The sequence below is a fragment of the Lineus longissimus genome, chromosome 9, assembly GCF_910592395.1.
Source record: "Lineus longissimus chromosome 9, tnLinLong1.2, whole genome shotgun sequence".
NCBI lineage: Eukaryota > Metazoa > Nemertea > Pilidiophora > Heteronemertea > Lineidae > Lineus > Lineus longissimus.
In genome coordinates, this window is record NC_088316.1 from 19,047,737 (window position 1) to 19,067,580 (window position 19,844).

The 19,844-nt window shown below is 41.8% G+C and overlaps 2 protein-coding genes across 3 annotated transcripts; both read left to right on the forward strand.

Annotated features, from left to right (window-relative positions):
• Window positions 1–97: 97 nt before the first annotated feature.
• Window positions 98–8,667, forward strand: LOC135493424 (myotubularin-related protein 2-like). 2 transcript variants are annotated; one of them, XM_064780764.1, is made up of 16 exons: window positions 98–493; window positions 847–910; window positions 1,186–1,280; window positions 1,413–1,523; window positions 1,694–1,795; window positions 2,072–2,155; window positions 2,380–2,454; window positions 2,687–2,761; window positions 2,934–3,122; window positions 3,253–3,438; window positions 3,780–3,878; window positions 4,094–4,201; window positions 4,378–4,470; window positions 4,730–5,023; window positions 5,704–5,742; window positions 7,498–8,667. In XM_064780764.1, exons 1-16 carry the CDS (start codon window positions 230–232, stop codon window positions 7,645–7,647), a joined length of 2,028 nt encoding a protein of 675 aa, XP_064636834.1. In that variant the 5' UTR covers window positions 98–229; the 3' UTR covers window positions 7,648–8,667. The 2 variants fall into 2 exon arrangements, with proteins under 2 accessions (XP_064636834.1, XP_064636835.1); XM_064780765.1 differs by lacking the exon at window positions 5,704–5,742 and having other exon boundaries at window positions 99–493.
• Window positions 8,668–9,057: 390 nt separating this feature from the next.
• On the forward strand, window positions 9,058–19,819 carry LOC135493359 (eukaryotic translation initiation factor 5B-like). Its single transcript, XM_064780663.1, has 22 exons — window positions 9,058–9,195; window positions 9,577–9,682; window positions 9,811–9,975; window positions 10,117–10,324; window positions 10,426–11,003; window positions 11,151–11,274; window positions 11,649–11,779; window positions 11,946–12,062; window positions 13,675–13,825; window positions 13,955–14,065; window positions 14,320–14,499; window positions 14,707–14,924; window positions 15,056–15,274; window positions 15,460–15,669; window positions 15,910–16,041; window positions 16,270–16,614; window positions 16,900–17,031; window positions 17,163–17,294; window positions 17,437–17,513; window positions 17,759–18,071; window positions 18,256–18,417; window positions 18,729–19,819. The coding sequence occupies exons 1-22, from the start codon at window positions 9,149–9,151 to the stop codon at window positions 18,834–18,836; spliced, it is 3,966 nt and encodes a 1,321-aa protein (XP_064636733.1). The 5' UTR covers window positions 9,058–9,148; the 3' UTR covers window positions 18,837–19,819.
• The last annotated feature ends 25 nt before the right edge of the window (window positions 19,820–19,844 follow it).

Here is a 19,844-nt window from a genome sequence, read left to right on the forward strand (position 1 = left end):
GTTATTGTTGTCAAGTTAATTATTGTAATTTAAAGTGTTTATCACATATTTTTTCGGCTCCTAAAAGATATGTTTGGAAAAAGTGCCTCACCCGTCGAAATTCAGTGCGGGATAGTAAAGATGGTGGTTCAGGCTATAGAATTTTCCTAAATTTTCCTCCCAGAACTTCCTCAAAATAATCTATTTCTAAATATCTATTCATTATTTTCACTGCACCAACCGATCAATAATGGATCCTGGTGCCTCTTTGTCAGAGATCCAGGAGAATGATGATCTCCCGACTGAACAGTCGCCTGAAGACAACAGCAGTGAATCCATTTCCATTTCTGAAAAATCTGCTTCCTTGAAAAGTGGAGGAAATGAAACCAGCAGCAGTGTGTCACTGTCAAAAGTGTCTGCATCTGGATCACCATCCAAATCTCTTTGTTCATCCAGTTCAACATCAGCTGAGAATGTTTCAGGAACAGTGGAGCAGATTCCACCACCAATAAAGGTGATTTTGATTCAGAAAACATCGCTCAGTCTGAGTCTCATCACGACAGTGTCGACACATGATAATTTCATGATTTGGTCTTGGATTGACAACCCCACAATCGTCAATGGTCACAATGACAATGGCTTACGATTTTGTCTAAAGTCGGCTTGTGCCTTCTTATGTGTTCTGAGTTTCCATTGACAACTTAAGTCCGAGTCTAAACTCTTGATAATAGACTTTTGTACTGTGTTTGATATGGACTCGAGCTCCTGCATGGATGATGTTGGGTCTTGATCTTGGCACCTCCAATGGGCCTTAGAATTAGGCTTAGTCCTATGGAATTAATTACTTTTATTGATTTATTCTAACAGGTACCACAAACAAAAGTAACCGATGATCCGCCATTACTTGATGGAGAGAAGATTATGGGAATGAGTAAGTTTTCCTACACTTTGGGAATTTGCTATTGAAGTTGGAATAGAAGGATAGTTATAGAACATGAATCATGACATCTTCAAATTTGTACTCTGCTCGTGGAATTTCCTTAGTTTTGGGAACTTATGGTGATGAAAGATGAGATGACACCACTCAAAATTCTTCTCTCATAAACTTAGGATTCAATTTTAAGTCAGTTTAGTTCATTCCATCCATTGCTGAACTTGAAGGTTTCCAAATAGACGACTTCTGCAGATGTGACGCTTTATTTTTAGCCCGAGATGTGACATACCTCTGTCCCTACACTGGTGGAACAAGAGGAACACTGTCCGTGACCAATTTTAAAATATTTTTCCGATCCGCAGATAGGGTAAGTTTAAAAATGAAAAAAATTTGTAAGAAATTCAGTAAGAATCGAAAAGATCTTATTCCCATTTGACGATAAGACTTGTAAAAGTTACCGTTACACCTCATCACAATCATACAATTGTCATCTTTTCAGGAGTCGCCACTGATACTAGATGTGCCCCTTGGCGCCGTCAGTCGCGTGGAAAAGGTTGGTGGATCAATGAGCAGGGGAGAGAACTCTTATGGAATTGAGATATTTTGTAAGGTAAGTAGCACTTTCTTATTTGAATTTGAGTGTTGCATAATTTAGTGTAAAAAACTGGGCCTTTTTTCCGACCAAGATATAACAGCATTGAGTGTTATAGTGCCTGTAGGTGGCCAATTGCTTTTTCTGTGCTCACTGTAATTCATTGCAACTGTTTCATTGTTTTTCAGGACATGAGGAATCTCAGATTTGCCCACAAACAAGAAAATCATTCTAGGCGGCAGGTCTTTGAAAAACTGACGCAATATGCATTCCCAATCACTAATAAAGTTGTAAGTCTTCTCTACCCTGGTGCTTATACTGACTATATACTGTAGCAAAGCGCTGTGAGATTGTTTGAAGATAAAGTTGATTGGTGTGACTCACTGTGAGTGTATTGCTTGGAAAGTGTGATAATAGTTAATGTCATAGACATTTCTTAGTGTAAAACTTGCCTTGGTGCAAAGATGTGACAAAGTTGAAATGAAGAAGACCATTGGCTTTAATTGGATTTGATCAGCAATTAACATTTTAGTTTAGTTCACTGAATATCATTTCTTCAATTTCAGCCGATGTTTGCCTTTGAGTTCAAAGAAGAATATGAGGAGAATGGTTGGTCGGTGTATGATCCGATCAAGGAGTTCAAAAGAATGGTAAGCCCTTTTCTACTGCTTTTCTGGTCCTTGAAGAATCATCAATGTTGAAAGCCACTGTTGCAATCTGTAATGATTTAGTCAAATGTTCTGAGTGGTGAAAAGGCTTCTTTCCAACTGCCAGGCTGATGCAGTGCTGTACTTCTTGATCAGTTATTGGAAAGGCTGAACACGAGGCCGTGTCAGTGTAAGGCCTTCAGAATACACCATCTGTACATTTTCAGGGTCTTCCAAATGAAAGTTGGAGGGTCAGCAGGGCCAATGAAAACTATGAAGTCTGTGACACCTATCCAGCCATAGTAAGTACTATACATGTTATATTTCTAATATCTTCCATGATGAAGTTGTTTTATTCGAGTACCATTTGATGGTACTATTTTTATTCAGAGTGTGAAGAAAACATATGGCCGATGTCATTGAACACCTATAATGTGTTGTTTTACATTTACAAGAGACAAAAAATCTCAAGCATTGTCAGTCAGTGCAGTTGAAGAGGTAAACCATTGATGATAAACAATATTTCCCTTGCAGGTTGCGGTACCTGGTGCGACTACTGATGAAGATCTGAAATATGTTGCTGCCTTCAGAAGTCGAGGACGGCTACCGGTAAGTTTGCTGTTGTAACATGAGGATAATTTCAGCGTTTCAATGCCTCATTCAGGAAAAGGCCCTGAATATGGCAACATGAAGTTAACAGAGGCAAATACCAGCTACAGCATCCTCTTTCAAGTACCTAGTTGTTTTTTATATGTAATGTGTCCTCATTTTATTGTTTTAGGTGCTATCATGGATCCACCCCGAGAGCCAGGCAACCATTACCAGGTCGAGTCAGCCTCAGGTTGGAGTCGCAAGCAAGAGGAATAAGGAAGACGAGAAATACATCCAGACGATTATGGATGCGAATGCCCAGTCGCACAAGCTCTATATCATGGATGCACGGCCAAGCGTGAATGCAGTCGCTAACAAGGTGAGAGATTACTTATAATAGGGGTCCACCTTGGTCTCCATGTCATCAACTGGACATAAGGTCCCAATCATCTCTAGTCACAGGGCTCTCTCTTTCCAGGTACCTACTTCACTATCCATTAATCTTTCAGGCTAAGGGTGGTGGATACGAGAGTGAAGATGCATACCCACACGCTGAGCTGGTCTTCCTCGATATCCACAACATCCATGTGATGAGAGAGAGTTTACGGAAGTTAAAGGATATCTGTTTCCCAACAATTGATGACAGTCACTGGCTGTCGAATATTGAATCGACGCATTGGCTTGAACACATTAAGGTGAGGTCCTTGAGGTGAAATTGACAAGTGTAGTGAAGTAGATCCATTGACCTGGGAATGTTATCCAACTGTTTTTCCATACTGATTGGTTTACATCTTTCTCCCTCTCCAGTCAACCTTCAGAGAAGGTTATAACTGTCTTGTGAAGACATGCCAACTCCTAGCGGTGGTGATGCGTCTGGAGCAAAGAGAGGTTATAGGTGCTAACCGCAGGCGAAGTTGATCTTCATTTATAGAGCTTGGCTTTCATTCATGATATGTTTAGCCACTGATTTCCCCTCTGTGGTATGTGGATAGAGCACTATGACACAGTATTGGTACATATCATCTATTCTTTTTAGCAAATCTTGGCGGGTGCCGTTAGGATAGCAGACAAAGTAGAAAGTAACAAGACATCGGTGTTGATCCACTGTAGTGATGGCTGGGATAGATCAGCTCAGGTATGAAGGTTAAACACATTGTGATGGAGGAGGGTCAGTGTATCAGCAAGTCCATACTCAAGTGGCATCAACAAGCCAGTGCAAATAGCTCGTCCTGATCTATCCAAGAAGTGGCCATATTGAGCAATCTTGACAAACTATATCTTTTTGTTGCAGTGTCTCTTTAACTCATTTAATTTTCATCACCATAATCTTCCATTTCTTGTTGTCTCCAGCTGTCGGCCCTTGCCCTAGTCATGTTGGACCCATACTACAGAACTCTCAAGGGTTTTGAGGTTCTCATCGAGAAGGAGTGGTTGTCATTTGGTCACAAGTTTCAACAGGTATGTAACTTTAGGCTGTTGCATTTAAATCATAGTTTGTCCTTGACTTTTTTATTTGTGTGCGCAGTGTTCCTTGGCCAAGGTCCAAGGATACCTGTGCATACTTTCAGCAGAAGAGACTTACCGGTAAACGAATGATATTTGGTTCAAATCTGTTATTGCTTTATCTTCCTCAGAGAGTTGGCCACGGAGAAGACAAGCACTCAGACGCGGATCGTTCTCCAGTATTCTTACAGTTTGTTGACTGTGTTTGGCAGATGACGAGACAGGTAACGTAACAAATGTCTTCTTTAAGTTTGTGTAGCCAGAAAGTTGACTCTGTCATGTATAGATGTCCTGGTTAAAACGCTTTCTGAGAAGACAAATTCCAAGGACCTTGTCTGATCCCTTTGCATGTTTAGCCCTGACTGGTTGAAGAGCAAGTGGTGTTTAAATCAATCTGTTCCGACAATATTGGTCTACAAAATGGACCCGTTTGCAAAAACACAGGAAAATTGATGATTTGCAGTATCGTTGTGTTTGTTTCAGTTCCCGAATGCATTCGAGTTCAACGAGCACTTCCTCATCACGATACTCGACCATCTGTATAGCTGTCTGTTCGGGACATTCTTGTTCAACTCTGAGCAGATACGTGTCCGAGAGGAGCTCCCTCAAAAGACTGTCTCTCTCTGGTCGTACATCAACTCTGATCCCGAGGAGTACCTCAACCCTCTGTATGCCTCGTACTTAAACCAACACGTGCTCTACCCTGTGGCGAGTATGAGGAGGATCGAGCTCTGGTCCCGCTATTACATTCGCTGGAACCCAAGAATGAGACCACAGGTGAGAAGGCGTCATGATTTCAGCATGTGTGACTCAAGTTCTACATGTATTCTTGCCTCCTGATCTCCAGGTCAGAAACTCCAATCTGAACATAGCTCTTGTACAGAGAAGGCATCTGCAAGATCTATTTATAGTTGAATGGACAGGCATGGCAATTGTCTGGCTATGGCATCATTTGTTGGTAGAGAGTAAAATGTAGCTTGCTTGTGCACACCACATCATGACCAGTTAAATCAACCATTGAGACTGTACCAAGGCTTTCTTGAAACCCAATTATCTTGTGTGAATTTTTCATATTTACCAAACACAATTTCTTACTTTTGTGCTTCTGATTGATTTTTTGCTTCAGATTACTTTGTCACCTCTGTGAATTCGTATTTTGAAATATACTACATATTCCCAATCTTCCCTTCATTTCAAAATTCCTTTTCTGTCTTGTTTTAACTTTAAGTAGAAGGGGGAAAGCTAACCGAGATATTGTTCTGTATTCACACTCTGAAGTGGGAAGTGGGAAGTGTCAATAGAACATATTAGTATACCTTCTTCCTCTTCTGCCTTCAACCTTATTCTAAAATCGCCAATTCACCAACATTTTATCCATGGCACAATGGGATGTTTACATTGTGGCATAGATATGTCTCCCTTTGCATGATCTACACTGATTCACTTTAACATGTCAGGTGGCGCCCACCAGCGTTATTAAAAGTGATCAGTATGTGGTAAGTCCACCCACTTTCGGCCTGGCTCGGGTATGATCCACCCCCTCTTACTCTTAGACCTGATGATTACACTTACCCAATGAAAGAACAAAAAATGGTTATAAAACTGTATGGTTATGCCAGGTTAACTGGCCAGACCTAAAGCATGAATTTGGGACTCTGCGATTCGCCATTCAGAGGCCTTGTATTAAAGCATCAAGGCCCATGCTTTCTGAACCAAACTATCACGTGCAACTTGGCTTATTATGTGTTGTTATCAGGTCTTAGAGATCATTTGACATAAGTCATTTCTTGAGTTTATCCAAGTCATGCTAATAACATGACACCAATACCTTGATTGCAAGATTAACCATGCATGAGAACATAGGCTGGGCAATAATAGACTGTTCCCCTGTCAACCTGTGGCATCGTGGCCTTGTGACTTGGCAAAAGAATAAGCATGTTCATTCTAAATACCCCCAGACAAAAGGCCACTTGTGAGTTGGCATTCCTGAGTTGCATGTCTTTTGACTTATGTACACAGGACGTCAGGAGAAATGCATTTGATTGGGCGCAATTGAATAAAACCCCTTTGAATTAGTATTCCCACAACAATGTTCATGGAGTTCATGGGTCATAGTTATTCATAGAAGAGTTTCCAGTCTCTATATTCAGGCATTCATTTGTAACTCTTTTATTATAGTTTATTAAGTTTGTTTCTTTTAATTTGAAACTGTCCTGTTTGCCAACTACTATGAACCTATCAACTTATGTTTTCAGCCGAGAGAGTACATGTATGGTCTCGCTGTGTTATCTTGTTTTCTTCAACTAACGTTTATTGCGATTAAGGGCTTTATTAATTTGTACATAAAACATTGTGCCTTTGGTTCTGTCAAATGTATGAATCAGTACTTTACAGTTGTCTTTTAAAATTCTTGTGATTACTCCAGAGTCTGTATGGTTACATTAGCAAACAAACTGACCATCAAAGGACATTAAAATAGGCAAATAGGACTGAACAGAGAGTGGTGCTGGTGATGTATAGATAAATAGATAGATCTATACAATAAATTCTTCTTCCTTTTCTCAGATTTCTAAAAAACTATCTGGTTTCGCGACACATATCTCGGTGGTTGGTCTTGCAATCCTGAACTGCGATACAACTTTGCTTTATTTTACTGACCTCTCTCCTATGACAAGATACAACACACCACCTTACCCTACATGTAGCACTTAAAGTACATACATTCTGGCAGGGGTAAATATCAAGGATGAACAAACGATTATTTCTAGAATGAGAGGATATGAATTCCAAAAGAGCATTTTACCGTCCATGTGTTTTTGAGCTACTGGACTTTTCCAGCAGAGGCATGTGCAAGTAAGACTATTTGTATCAGGTGGCCCACTGAAGAGTAACCGAATTGTTAGGTTAGAGTTGCATCGAAACAAAGACAAAGGTGTTATACCATGTTGCATGAGCATGAGTGACAAGTCTGTTTACATATACTTGCTGGTAAAATGTGCAAATACTCTGGCTTTGTCCCCATTTATGATTTTTGATAACTTGGAGTAATGAGAGTTGCAGAGTGTATGCCTGAATATAATGTCATTGTTTTCTCAACCATTTCAATGCATTTCTTGCTGGAGACTCCATCCTCATCATAACTTTCGGGCAAACAAATCAAGTTATTCAGTAAGGGTTTATTGAAAATGTTCCCAAAGCAGAACTTTTTTAGCCAAAGTAGACCTGATTGCATCCCATCTGTCTCTTTACAGGAGCCCATCCATCTGAGGAATCGTGAGCTGCTCGTCCTGAAGGCCCAGCTCCAGAGACGTGTTGATGAGCTACAGAAAGAACTCGACCAAAAGAATATCAAATCTTCTCACGGTGCTGCTTCAAAACTGGCTTCGCCTGTGCTTGTCTAGGATACAAAGCGGATAAGATATTAGGGCCGTTTAGACGACGCGAAAAAATCCGGATGCGTCCCGAATCCGGATTAATTTTTCGTCGTGTAAACGCAAAAAGATCCGGATCAATGTGGTTGCATCCGGACTAAAAAGGTACCATCGCCTTGGGTGGTTTTAATCCAGATTCATCCAGATTCGATCCGAATGCGGTCTTTTCGCCTGTCGTCTAAACGGCCCTAATGTGTCATAAAAAACTTATGAACTGTCATGACTGTGTTACTGTAATTCTGTTGAATTGGATATGTAAAAGGACTTTCTTTTCTGCACTGCATATATCATACAATCTGCCAATATGTTTTGTCTGAACTTCTGCACCCTGGAAAACCAGTTTCCCAACCTGCCAAGGATCATGTGTATTCAGGCTGGCGTCCCTGGCTTCCCAAGCAGGAACATCACAGGTCAAACACCTACTCATTTTCCATGGTCATCCAGGGCAGGCCAACTTGGGTGGCAAGTATTTAGTGTTATCTCAGTCTGAATCCTTTGAATTGGATTTTGGAAATAAGCACATACATTACGACTACTGCTGTTGTTGATGTAGGGCCAACACTTCTTCAAGAGGGGTGGATCCAGTTGTATTGATCATGGTGTGATGATTTGGTCTTCACAGTCACACTGCAACCTATATGTATCCATCACTTAACTTATTAAGGGTAGCTGCTAGCAAAGTAGATTTCTTGATTTTGTAAAGAATTTGTAAATAGTGATGATAGTATGTTTCAATTTGCATGTATTCTTTTCATATAGAAAGAATTTTTCATTTTTTGTATGGGGATTTAAAGTTGCCCAGTCCGGCCACCATCGTAGTTGCACCTTGCTTTGTGCTGCAAAAATGGGAGCCTTTAGTCCCGAGGGGATGGAAATCTGATCTGATGCACCCTGCATCAAGAAAGGAAGAAAGACACTTGTAATTAAAAAAATAATATGTATGCTCTGTACAATGTTAGGTTCATAATAAAATATGGTTATTACAATTAACAATAAGACTTTCCTTTAGTTTTTATTTGAGACTATTTGATAGGTTCTAAGAGCCTATACCCTTGTGACCCGACAAAATGTTGTTAGAGGTGTCCTGATAAAGAGTGATCCTAAGGGCACTGTGAAGAAGTAGGCTGACTCGACCTGTAGACCAGACCGGGAGACCAGACGACCTCAGCCCTTTGTCCATCCATCCAACTGGCTTTCTTACTTGGCCCATTTTCTCACATACAGGATTCACACAGCAAGACAAGGAGAGTCCTTGACACACCCTGTATACATTGCATGAATTAATTCAGCTTTTGTGTGCCATACAAAGTACCGGCAAGTGCTGCCATCTGAGTGAGGCAAATGGAACTAACGCAATTCGTCGCGCAGGCGCAATTGCGGTTCCGGTCAATTACGACGTGTGAGAGGTTTCTTGTGATTTGACAAAAGTCCTCAATATATTTGTCAATAACTTAATGATTTCGTATCAGAAATGGGTAAATCTAAGAAGGATCAAAAGAACAGAAAGGACGATGATTTGTAAGTGTTCAGCTTGATAGGTTTATTAGTTTATCGTGGTAAATTCTTCGCTTTCTTCTGACCCATCTGTTGAGAAAATGTCCATGCTTGTCCACTTCGTGCATGTTGCACAGTTTGTGTACAATGTTCAATGTACAAATCATGTACATTTTGTGTGTATTCTTTTATTGCAAACCATTGTGCAATGTGGTACCTGTAGAAAAGAAACTTGCTTCTATATCGGTATTGCAGAACCTTTTCGTCTTCTATGTCCACCATAAATTTTATCTTTGCAACCTTCCTATGCCATGGCTATGGCTGCTTTGTGATACCGGCGCCACATACATACATATACCGGTACTTCTATAACTTACCTCTGACACTGCTCTGACTGTGTTTCAGTGAGGATGATGTAGCTGCTGAGATCGCTGCACTTTCTCTTGAGAACAAAGGAGCAAACAATGATGAAGAGACACCAGAAGTTGCCAAGCCTGCCAAGAAAGATAAGGTATTTCATATCGAAACCTACTTGTTCATAGCACAGTCATTTTACTGAAGTAACTTGTCTGCCTGATAATTTAGTTGTAGATGAACATTGCGTGTGATTGTGCAAATTTCATGAAATTTTTTCTTCAGAAAAAGAAGTCCAAGAAGAGAGATGACAGTGACGAAGACGAGGAGGTTGAAGATTTTGTGATGATTGCTAAACCAGCGGCTAAGAAGGGGCCCAAAAAACCAGTTGGGATGTCTGCATTCCAGATGCTAGATATGATGGATGATGACTCGGCTCCATCAGAGGAGGTTAGAAGTTGTGCTTTTAGTTTCGTACTTGTAGATGATGATATCAGTATTTGCTCAGTTTCTTCTTTGCCATAGTTCTAGTTCATTTGTAACACCCTTGGCCACTTGTATTCAACTATATATTGTAAATTCAACATTCAGGAAGAAGAGAAGCCAGAGGAGATGAAGCCGAGGAAGAAGGTACCATCTCCTGTCAATGACGCAGATGAGAAGGAAGACTCACCAGCTCTTCCCAAGGCCCAGCAGAAAAAGGCCAAGAAAGACAAGAAGAAGCAGACGAAAGCGGAAGATGAAGATATTGATGCCATTCTAGCAGCAATTGAGGAGCCCACTGCTAAGGGAAAGAAAGGTACATGTGCCATTGTTGGCACTGTCGAGTCTTATATAGATAGATAGATAGATTATATAGATATCTTGAGTTTGTGTATAAACTTGCTGCTGTCTCTTCAGGTAAAAAGGGAAAGAAGGGTAAGCAGGACGACCTCCAGCCAGCCGTGGAGGAGGGAGGTGAGAAGGAAGATGAAGGTGAAGACAAGGAGGAAGCAGGGAAGAGGAAAAAGGAAAAGAAGCGTGATATTGTTGATCTGAGTCAGATTCAGGAGGCAGAGATGGTGACCGAGATTGGTGAGGACGAGTTTGAGGACCGAAGGAAGAAGAAAAAGGGCAAGAAAGGAAAACAAGAGAAGGGGACTGATGATATGGATATTGAGGATGGAGAGAAGGAAGGAGAGAAGATGAAAAAGGAGAAGAAGCGTGACATTGTTGATTTGAGTGAGATACCGGAGGCAGAGACGGTGACGGAAATTGGTGAAGAGGAATTTGAGGATCAGAAAAAGAAGAAAAAAGGCAAAAAAGTGAAACAGGAGGAAGTTAAGAAAAATTATGAGAATGTGGATGTTGATGGTGATGATGACGATGATGATGATGAGGATGAGGAAGATGAGGGTGGTGTGGTAAAGACAAAGGCACAGAAGAAGAAGGAGAAGAAAGAGAGGCAAAAGAAACAAAAACTTGAGGAGAAACAGAAGGTGGGTGTTGATTGCCTCATTGGCATGGGAGAGGGAGGGAGGGGGATTGCTCAGAAACTTTATTGGAAGTTTCATTTTGCAAGGCACAAAAAGTCTTCTGCGTTTTCTGCCGGTTCATTTCATGACACTCTTGTTATTCATCTGCAGGGAAAGGGAAAGAAAAAAGAGGAGGAGAAAAGAGAAGAGAAGGAAGAAGCCGAGAAAGAGGGGACTCCTACTGAGGAGAAGACACCCGAAGCAGACTCTCAAGGTGCTACAACAAAAGATGAAGGTGCGTTAAGTCATGCTATTTCAGTAATGTTTGCGACTGTTTGGCCCGAGACTATGGGTTGGAAGTGGCATAAGAGCAAGGGAATACTAAACCCAGATTGACTCGGTGAAACTTATGCTCAGTCAGGCCACCAGCTGGAAGATGACATCTGAATAACCTCAACAAGAGAATTCTTGGCATGGCATGTTCTTGACTTTTCTCAGATTGACCGGTGTAACATTTCGGGGTGTGGTTCTCCTGGGTAAGTCCTCCACCTTTAATCATCCCCAACATAATGAGCACTGTCTCTGAAATGTCATTTTCTTCCTGTTGTTCACTGGAAAGCCTCTTCTGATTTGATTGTCATTACTATGTATCATCATTGTCATGTTCAGGTGCTAAAGGTTCAGATGGTGAGGAGGAGGAGAGTAAAAGTCAAAAGAAAAAGAAGGAGCGAGATCGTAAGAAGAAGAAAGACAAGAAAGGGGAAGAAGAAGAGAAGAAGAAGAAGCCGGCAAATAAACAAGTGAGTCATCATTTTAACTTATGGAAAGGTTATCAACCTCATTAGTCTGTCTGAGAGAGTTTGATTTGGACGAAGTTTTTCCTCTGTGGTATCATTAATAGGCAGTTCAATCTTGTTGGAGTTGTATATTAGTTTGTTTCTCATATTCTGTTTTGTCTACTTGCAGATCAAAGCCATGCAAGAAGCATTAGCGAGAGTGAAAGAAGAAGAAGAGAGAATTGAGAGGGAAGAGTTGGAGAAGGAAAGACAGGCTGAGGCAGCAAGAAAAGCAAGGGAGGAAGCGGTAAGAGTGAAACCATGTCGCCTGCACAAGATAATGAAGTGGCTCTGACTTTTCTGTCAATGAGCTTCAAATCATCATAATCGATTATAGAATTGGATAAGGTGTCCGACTCATGCACAGTTATCTTACAAGTAACGCCATTGATTCTTATCTTTCACATGTATACGGTTTCGTTGCATATAATCCAGGTTCATGTGCCTTTCTGTGGCCTTGACACTTGGTAGCCTATGCTAGAGAGACCGCCAAACCATCATCAGCAACTTCTGAGCAAGATTGAAGTTTGTAGATGTTGGTGTGGTACAGTTGCCTTCTATGCACAAATAACTTAATTGGTAGGCCTACTTTTTAGTTTTGACGCATATAGTCCAGGTTCATGTGCCTTTCTGTGGCCTTGACACTTGGTAGCCTATGCTAGAGAGACCGCCAAACCATCATCAGCAACTTCTGAGCAAGATTGAAGTTTGTAGATGTTAGTGTGGTACAGTTGCCTTCTATGCACAAATAACTTAATTGGTAGGCCTACTTCGGTTACAGGAAAATTCGTCCCCGGATAATTCGTCCCCGGAAAATTCGTCCCCGCAAATTCGTCCCCGGATAATTCGTCCCCGAGGATAATTCGTCCCCTAGGAAAATTCGTCCCCGGATAATTCGTCCCCAAGGAAAATTCGTCCCTGGATAATTCGTCCCCTAGGAAAATTTGTCCCCGAAAATAATTCGTCCCCAGAAAATTTTACAAAGTTAAAAGTTTCTGACTTTACTTTCTAAGACCCTTAAGTCTTGTCGAATGGACTGTAGTAATAACTACTACTTTCGATTTTTCTCATTCAGTGTAATATCTCTCTTTACTACCCTACTAGCTAGTTACCTACCCCACTATTTTTATAGTAGGTAGGGTAGGCAGGCAAAATATTTTATGGAAGAATTTAGAGCTTTTCTTTCATTCTGACCAGTAAAAATACTTATTTGAAGAAAAAAAAATTTATTTTGCCTGCCTACCTCTACCTACTATGAAAAAAGTGGAGTAGGTAACTAGCTAGTAGGGTAGTAAATAGAGATATAACACTGAATGAGAAAAGTCGAAAGGAGTAGGTAGTAGTTATTACTAGAAAGTAATGTCGGAAACTTTCAACTTTTGTTAAATTTTCCGGGGACGAATTATCCTCGGGGACGTATATTCCGGGGACGAATTTTCCTCAGGGACGAATTTTCCAGGGACGAATTATCCACGGGGACGAATTATCTGGGGACGAATTTTCCTCGGGGACGAATTTTCCAGGGACGAATTTTCTCGGGGACGAATTTTCCGGGGACGAGTTTTCCGGGGACGAATTATCCGGGGACGAATTTTCCTAGAGCCGCCTACTTCTTAGTTTTGACGCATATAGTCCAGGTTCATGTGCCTTTCTGTGGCCTTGACACTTGGTAGCATATGCTAGAGAGACCGCCAAACCATCATCAGCAACTTCTGAGCAAGATTGAAGTTTGTAGATGTTGGTGTGGTACAGTTGTCTGCTGGTAACCTGTCAGCCGACACAGTCATGGGGGCTGCTCATTTTGCATCTTAGGGGAGTTAACAACTGTGCAATGCCCTTCATCTTTCCATTCCTTCTAGGTTCGATTAGAAGCTGAGAAGAAAGAGAGAATCAAACAAAAGAAGAAGGAGCGAGAAGCCAGGCTGAAGGCGGAGGGAAAGTTCATGACGAAAAAACAGAAAGAGGATCGGCAACGGGCTCTGCAGATGTTGGAGCAGATGAAGGCTCAAGGTAAGGTGACATTTCTGATTTAAATCATCCAAGGCTACATGCACCTCAGGTCGTTACTGGTTTTGCCAACCGAACAATGCATGGAAAATGTTGGTTTTAATGAATGTTCTTCCCACTGTCTCGTTTCAGGTATTGAAATTCCATTGAAAGCTGAAGATGGTGAGGAGCCGAAAAAGAAGCGTGTGGTGTATGAACACAAAAAGAAGCGGAAGCCTGGTCAGAAGGAGAGCTCACCTTCAGGTAGAATCAGTTACACTCTTCCCTCCCAAGTACAACTTGGACTTTGTCATTATTGACCAGATCCTAGCCTCTTCACTACAAGTCCTCATATGCTGTGTGGATGAGTTGACTCTCAATGAATCTAATGGCATTTCTTGTAGAAGCCTGGGTGGCAATAAGGCAGAGAGAAAAGCAAAGATTTATAAGTGCCTGGAAATGCCTCGAGAAGCTATTTGTTGTGACCTCAGGTCTGGTGGTTATTATTATGCTTGCAGAGGAGACAACTCCAGCACAAACGCCAAGTGAAGTTGAGGAGAAGACTTTACCAACTGTTGAGACACCGACTGAGGCGGAGCCGAAGATGGAGGCTGCCGCTGTTGCATCATGGGAGGAGGCAGATGAGCCTAAAGATGACTGGGAGGCTGCCAGCGATGAGGAGAAGGAAAAAGACGAAGGTTAGTAATCACAGTTTCTACAATCTACACGTGGCTTGGCCTGATTGTGTAGTCTTTGTTCAGGCAATAGTTCATGAGCCTGAGTTACTGATAAGTCTGACTGTTGGTTGTTGCTAACTCTCCTTCTACTCCAACTTGAGCTTTAAGTAGCTTTAGTAAGAACAGGACACTGAGTTCAGGCTTTCAAGCTATTGCTTTTCCTTCAAGTTGAAAAGAAAAGTGAGGAAGATGAAGAAGAAGATGAGGAGGAAGAAGAGGACGATGAAGAAGAAGAAGATGACAAGGAATCTGGGGAACAGGAGGAAGAGGATGAGTCTGAGGAAGAGAGTGAAGAGGAGTCCGAGTCGGAGTCATCTTCTGATGAGAGCGACGATGGTATGACACCGGCAGAGAGAGCGAGAGAGAAAGCTGTTCTTAGGTTACAGGTCAGTGTCATTCGAGGCATGGTCTGTCAGGGATTGAAGAAATGACTTCAGTTGAATGATGCATCAGTTGGGACAGAAGTTCTTGCAAACATCTACGTACCACGACTAAACTATGTTTTCTAATATTCCAGAAACGTAAAGAGGAAAACGATAAGAATCGTTCAACAGATGTCCTTAGGGCTCCGGTGGTTTGTGTCCTTGGTCACGTGGACACAGGAAAGACCAAGATTCTGGACAAGCTGCGTCGGACGCACGTCCAGGATGGTGAGGCTGGTGGTATCACACAGCAGATAGGTGCTACCAATGTGCCTGTGGAGGCCATTAGGGAGCAGACCAAGATGTGTAAAGAGGTGAGGGTCTTCTAGATCATATGGCAGCTTTGTGGTCTTGTTACCACTTACATGACTGAGGCATTGTCGAGATCATAGAGCATCTCAGAACAACTAAGTTGAAGTGACAATCTAAAGACATGAAATGATAGTCCTTTGACCCAAACCAACAACTTCTCTCTACCAATTTTACCGTTCATTTTCAGTTTGTCAAAATGGATGTGCGAGTGCCTGGACTGCTTATCATTGACACGCCCGGCCATGAGTCTTTTAGTAATCTACGATCGCGAGGATCGTCCCTATGTGATATAGCTGTATTAGTTGTTGACATCATGCACGGATTAGAACCGCAGACAATCGAGTCCATTAACCTCCTCAAGTCACGGAAAACTCCATTCGTGGTTGCCTTAAATAAGGTGAGTGTGGGTAATGGGTGTCGGGGAGCATTCGTTGAAGTTCAGTCAGTGGCCCCTGACTGTCCTCAAAGTAGGAAACAAGAGGTGTCAAAAAAGGGCACTGTCTTATGATTATTTGGGAAACTGATCCTCATTGGTAACCACCAGGGGATCTTGAGAGGTGTCTGTCGTATTTCACTTATGATTATATGAAGACAATGTCACAATCATTCTGATGTATTCTTCCCTTTCCCGTTGCAGATTGATAGGTTGTACCAATGGAAGACCAACCCACACAATGACATACAGAACACGATTAAAAAACAAACGAAGAATACGAAAGATGAATTTGATGATCGGTTAAAGCAAGTTGTGGTGGAATTTGCTCAACAGGTATGGTCTGTTCATTCAACTCTGATAAAGTTAGGGCTCTGACCAGTCATGTGGTTCCCCAGCAACAAAGGGTTACTGTGGCTTTTGGCATTTCCGATGTAATCTATCTTTCTTCAGCATTTCAAGTGTGCACATTTGTTTTGTTTGGGTCTGGGTTGTCCCCACTAAACTATAATGAGTTACTGGCAGTTACAATGCATGCATATTACATGTACATTTGTGTTTCAGGAACTCAATGTCACCTTGTTTTATGACAACAAGAATCCCCGTGAATGGATCTCAATGGTGCCAACGTCTGCCCATACTGGTGACGGCATGGGCAACCTCATGGCTCTCATCTGTGAACTCTGTCAAACCATGCTGGCAAAGAGACTGTCCTACACAGCCGAGCTTCAGGCCACTGTGATGGAGGTCAAAGCTCTTCCAGGTTTAGGTACAACAATAGACGTGATCCTAGTAAATGGTACGTTACGTGAGGGTGACACCATTGTGTTGGCGGGGCAAGAGGGGCCAATCACAACGCAAATCAGAGGTCTCCTGGTGCCACCACCTATGAAGGAGTTGAGAGTCAAGGTAAGAAAAGGATGTGCCGCGATTATCATTTGCTCAAAGGAAAAGCCTTCAGATTTTATTACCAGTCTGAACAACCTTCTGTAGATCTGACCCACGTCATTGCTTTATCTGCAGGGATCACTGGGCATGCTTGGACTTGCCACATGTGACATATCGTCATCGTCTGTGGCAGTTGGGGAAAACCTGTATGGTTAACATGTAGCTTGATGAGGTCTGTAGTCTGTGATGTTGTCCGTCCTGGTCTGCGCGTGGACTACATCTATCTGTTTGTTGTATCTTTGACAGAACCAGTATGAGAAAGTGAAGGAGCTGAAGGCTGCTTCAGGAGTGAAGCTCATAGCCAAGGACCTGGAGAAGGCTCTTGCTGGCTTACCAATGTATGTCTCCTACCATCCAGATGAAACGGAAATCTATCGGGTAAGACACATTTATTTATATCGCCTCGCAAAGAGCCAACCCAATCAAAGATCTTTCAGTTTAGGCCTGGTGTTTTCCTCGTGAAGTTTGATCTTGTCATGTCAATATTAATGTTTGATTCCGTTTTCTAGGAAGACATAGCCAAACAACTCAAGAACATCCTGAATGCCATCAGACTGAGTGACCGAGGTGTGTTTGTCCAGGCCTCCACCCTAGGATCATTAGAAGCTTTACTCGAATTCCTTAAAACATCCAAAATTAATGTAAGTAAACTTTTTCTGCTAATAAGAGAAATTGTTAAAGAAATACTTCATTATAGCAACAAATACAATCCATGAAGATACAAATGGTACTTTCAGAAACTTCCAAACAAACTGTTATATCTGTCTGTGTTTCTTCCTTCAGTATGCTGGTATCAATATAGGACCTGTCCATAAACGTGATGTCATGAAGGCATCTGCGATGGTGGAACGCGATATACAGTAAGTATGAATTACTTACATAGACATTGCATGCGCGCTTCATCTGAAGCATTTGATAACCCTTCAAACATTGGGTGGGGGAGAGGTAGCTAGTTTACGTGGTCAGTTGGTGATTTTTGTCCTGGACTTAGAATAAGAGATAGACTCCATGGGAAAGGGGGTGGGGACATTCCCACATTCCCCAAATCATTGTACTTGTGAAAATGTGCTTTGTATTGACAGTGACGTTGGTTATTTATTTGCAGGTATGCAGTAATTCTTGCATTTGATGTGAAAGTAGAGCGAGAAGCCCAAGAACTTGCTGATAGTGTAGGCGTGCAGATCTTCACGGCAGACATCATCTATCATCTGTTCGACCGATTCACAGCATATCGGGAAGCATTTAAGAAAAAGAAGCAGGACGAATTCAAAAGCATTGCCGTGTTCCCTTGCAAACTTCGTATTCTTCCTCAGTATATATTCAACAGTCGCGACCCAATTGTCCTTGGCGTGTCGGTCGAGGCAGGATTTATTCGCTGTGGAACACCGCTCTGTGTGCCAGGAAAAGACGACAAGGAGGTAATATTTAGGTTTTGTTTCTCTTATTACTTCCACAATAAATTTACATGATTCTTGAAAGTTCAGAGCCAAGTTCATTGCAGGGGCAAGAGAAGGCCGAAAGCAATGACGATTGGCAATCCTGTATTTGATTTCCAAATGCTGCATGCACATTGTTATTTCTTTTCTTCCGTTTGTGTTTTAGGAAGTGCTCGTTGGCCGTATCACAAGTATAGAGAATAATCATAAAGAGTCCGAGGAAGCACGTCGAGGCAGCGAGGTGTGCATAAAGATAGAGCCACGGGGAGGAGAAGCACCGAAAATGTATGGTCGCCACTTTGATCATAATGATATACTAATTAGCAAGGTAGGAATGTTCTTAGCAGCCGTTCTCAACTCTGTGCGTTAGACAATCAGTATTCTCTTATCTTTACCATTCAGAAGACTGATGAGCATACACATGTAATTTGTCAGGCGTTTGAGGCCATCGAAGAGGGCACCCACTGCCATGAGTCTCCCCATCTTCTGTGTGTTTTAAGCAGTCACTATAGAAAAGGATCAGGGACTTTTCTACTCACCTTTGATTTGATTCCACTTTATCATGTTATTTTCAGTCCAGTCCTTCTTGGTCTTTGCCTCACATGTAAAGTATGCTGAAATGTTCTTTTATCTTTCCAGATCACTCGTGAATCAATCGATGCTGTCAAGGACTACTTCCGTGAGGACATGCAGAAAAATGACTGGCAATTAATAGTGGAACTCAAGAAACTTTTTGAAATTTTGTGAGGCTGCCAGTAGAAGCCATACATGTTGTGGTAATAAGATGAATAGTGGACTAAACATCTCTTCTTCCAGGTATATATTTGAGGGAATCAACACTACTGGTGAGGAAAGGTATTGCGAGGAGGCCAGTTGGCCCTGCTGAGTTGAACTCCATGTGCTGTTTGGACATGTATGATGCAGTGTCCAGCACTGTTAGTTGCACTGTAGGATTTTTCTAGTGTGTTCATAGTGTCATGGACAGTCTTCCTGCAGACGCAGAGGTGTGGGTTATGTTATGACGGTTGGTGAAGACTGCAGGCTGAATTGGCAAGGGGTATCAGGTTTTGCCTTCTTGGAAGATCCTTGTCAATGCTTCTTAGAATGAGGAAAGAATTCAGTAACCCATGAGGTCGAGCTTGGCATGAGTTTAGAAGAGTACGATTGGTTATGAGTTTGATAACATCTTGGCTATGTAAGTCAGAATGATGTTCTCATCAAATCTTGGGCTGTCATTTATTCTCTGGTTGATTATAAGAAGGATACCAGGCATTGTATGTCTGCTGTCATTTGGTGAAATCTTGTGCTAACATTACGTTTGTTTCTTTAGCATTCTGTGATTATCAGTTTCTGAATCGCGGGTATTTACAGTGCATTTGTTCGATACTAAAGGGTGAGGGGACGAGGTTGTTATTGATATACATGTATGTTTGGGAAAAAGAAGTGGTGATTCAAGCCTGTTGGCGGGACACCCTTTCTATCAAGGACAGTGATGGTAGTCATTTCAATTCAATTCAACCTTGACATGTTAGTATTGAGGACACCATTTGTCAGGGGTGTCCTCATTTCAACCTTGACATGTCAGTATTGAGGACACCATTTGTCAGGGGTGTCCTCAATGCCATTGTTGTACTAGGGCATCTTGTGTACATGTATGTATGTATCTTAATTACAGTCACTGCAGGTTGAATCTGGCAATGTTCCAATGCCAATGGACTTAAAAATGGATAGTATTCCTAAGTATGAAAGATCATG

Excerpts from the sequence above, each read along its gene's own strand:
- LOC135493424 (XM_064780764.1), top strand. The coding sequence starts at position 230 with ATGGATCCTGGTGCCTCTTTGTCAGAGATCCAGGAGAATGATGATCTC. Across the intron at positions 2,762-2,933 it reads GAAGTCGAGGACGGCTACCG|GTGCTATCATGGATCCACCC; the intron begins GTAAGTTTGCTG and ends TTATTGTTTTAG. Across the intron at positions 4,471-4,729 it reads TTTGGCAGATGACGAGACAG|TTCCCGAATGCATTCGAGTT; the intron begins GTAACGTAACAA and ends TGTTTGTTTCAG.
- LOC135493359 (XM_064780663.1), top strand. The coding sequence starts at position 9,149 with ATGGGTAAATCTAAGAAGGATCAAAAGAACAGAAAGGACGATGATTT. Across the intron at positions 14,066-14,319 it reads GAAGGAGAGCTCACCTTCAG|AGGAGACAACTCCAGCACAA; the intron begins GTAGAATCAGTT and ends TTATGCTTGCAG. Across the intron at positions 18,418-18,728 it reads ATGATATACTAATTAGCAAG|ATCACTCGTGAATCAATCGA; the intron begins GTAGGAATGTTC and ends TTATCTTTCCAG.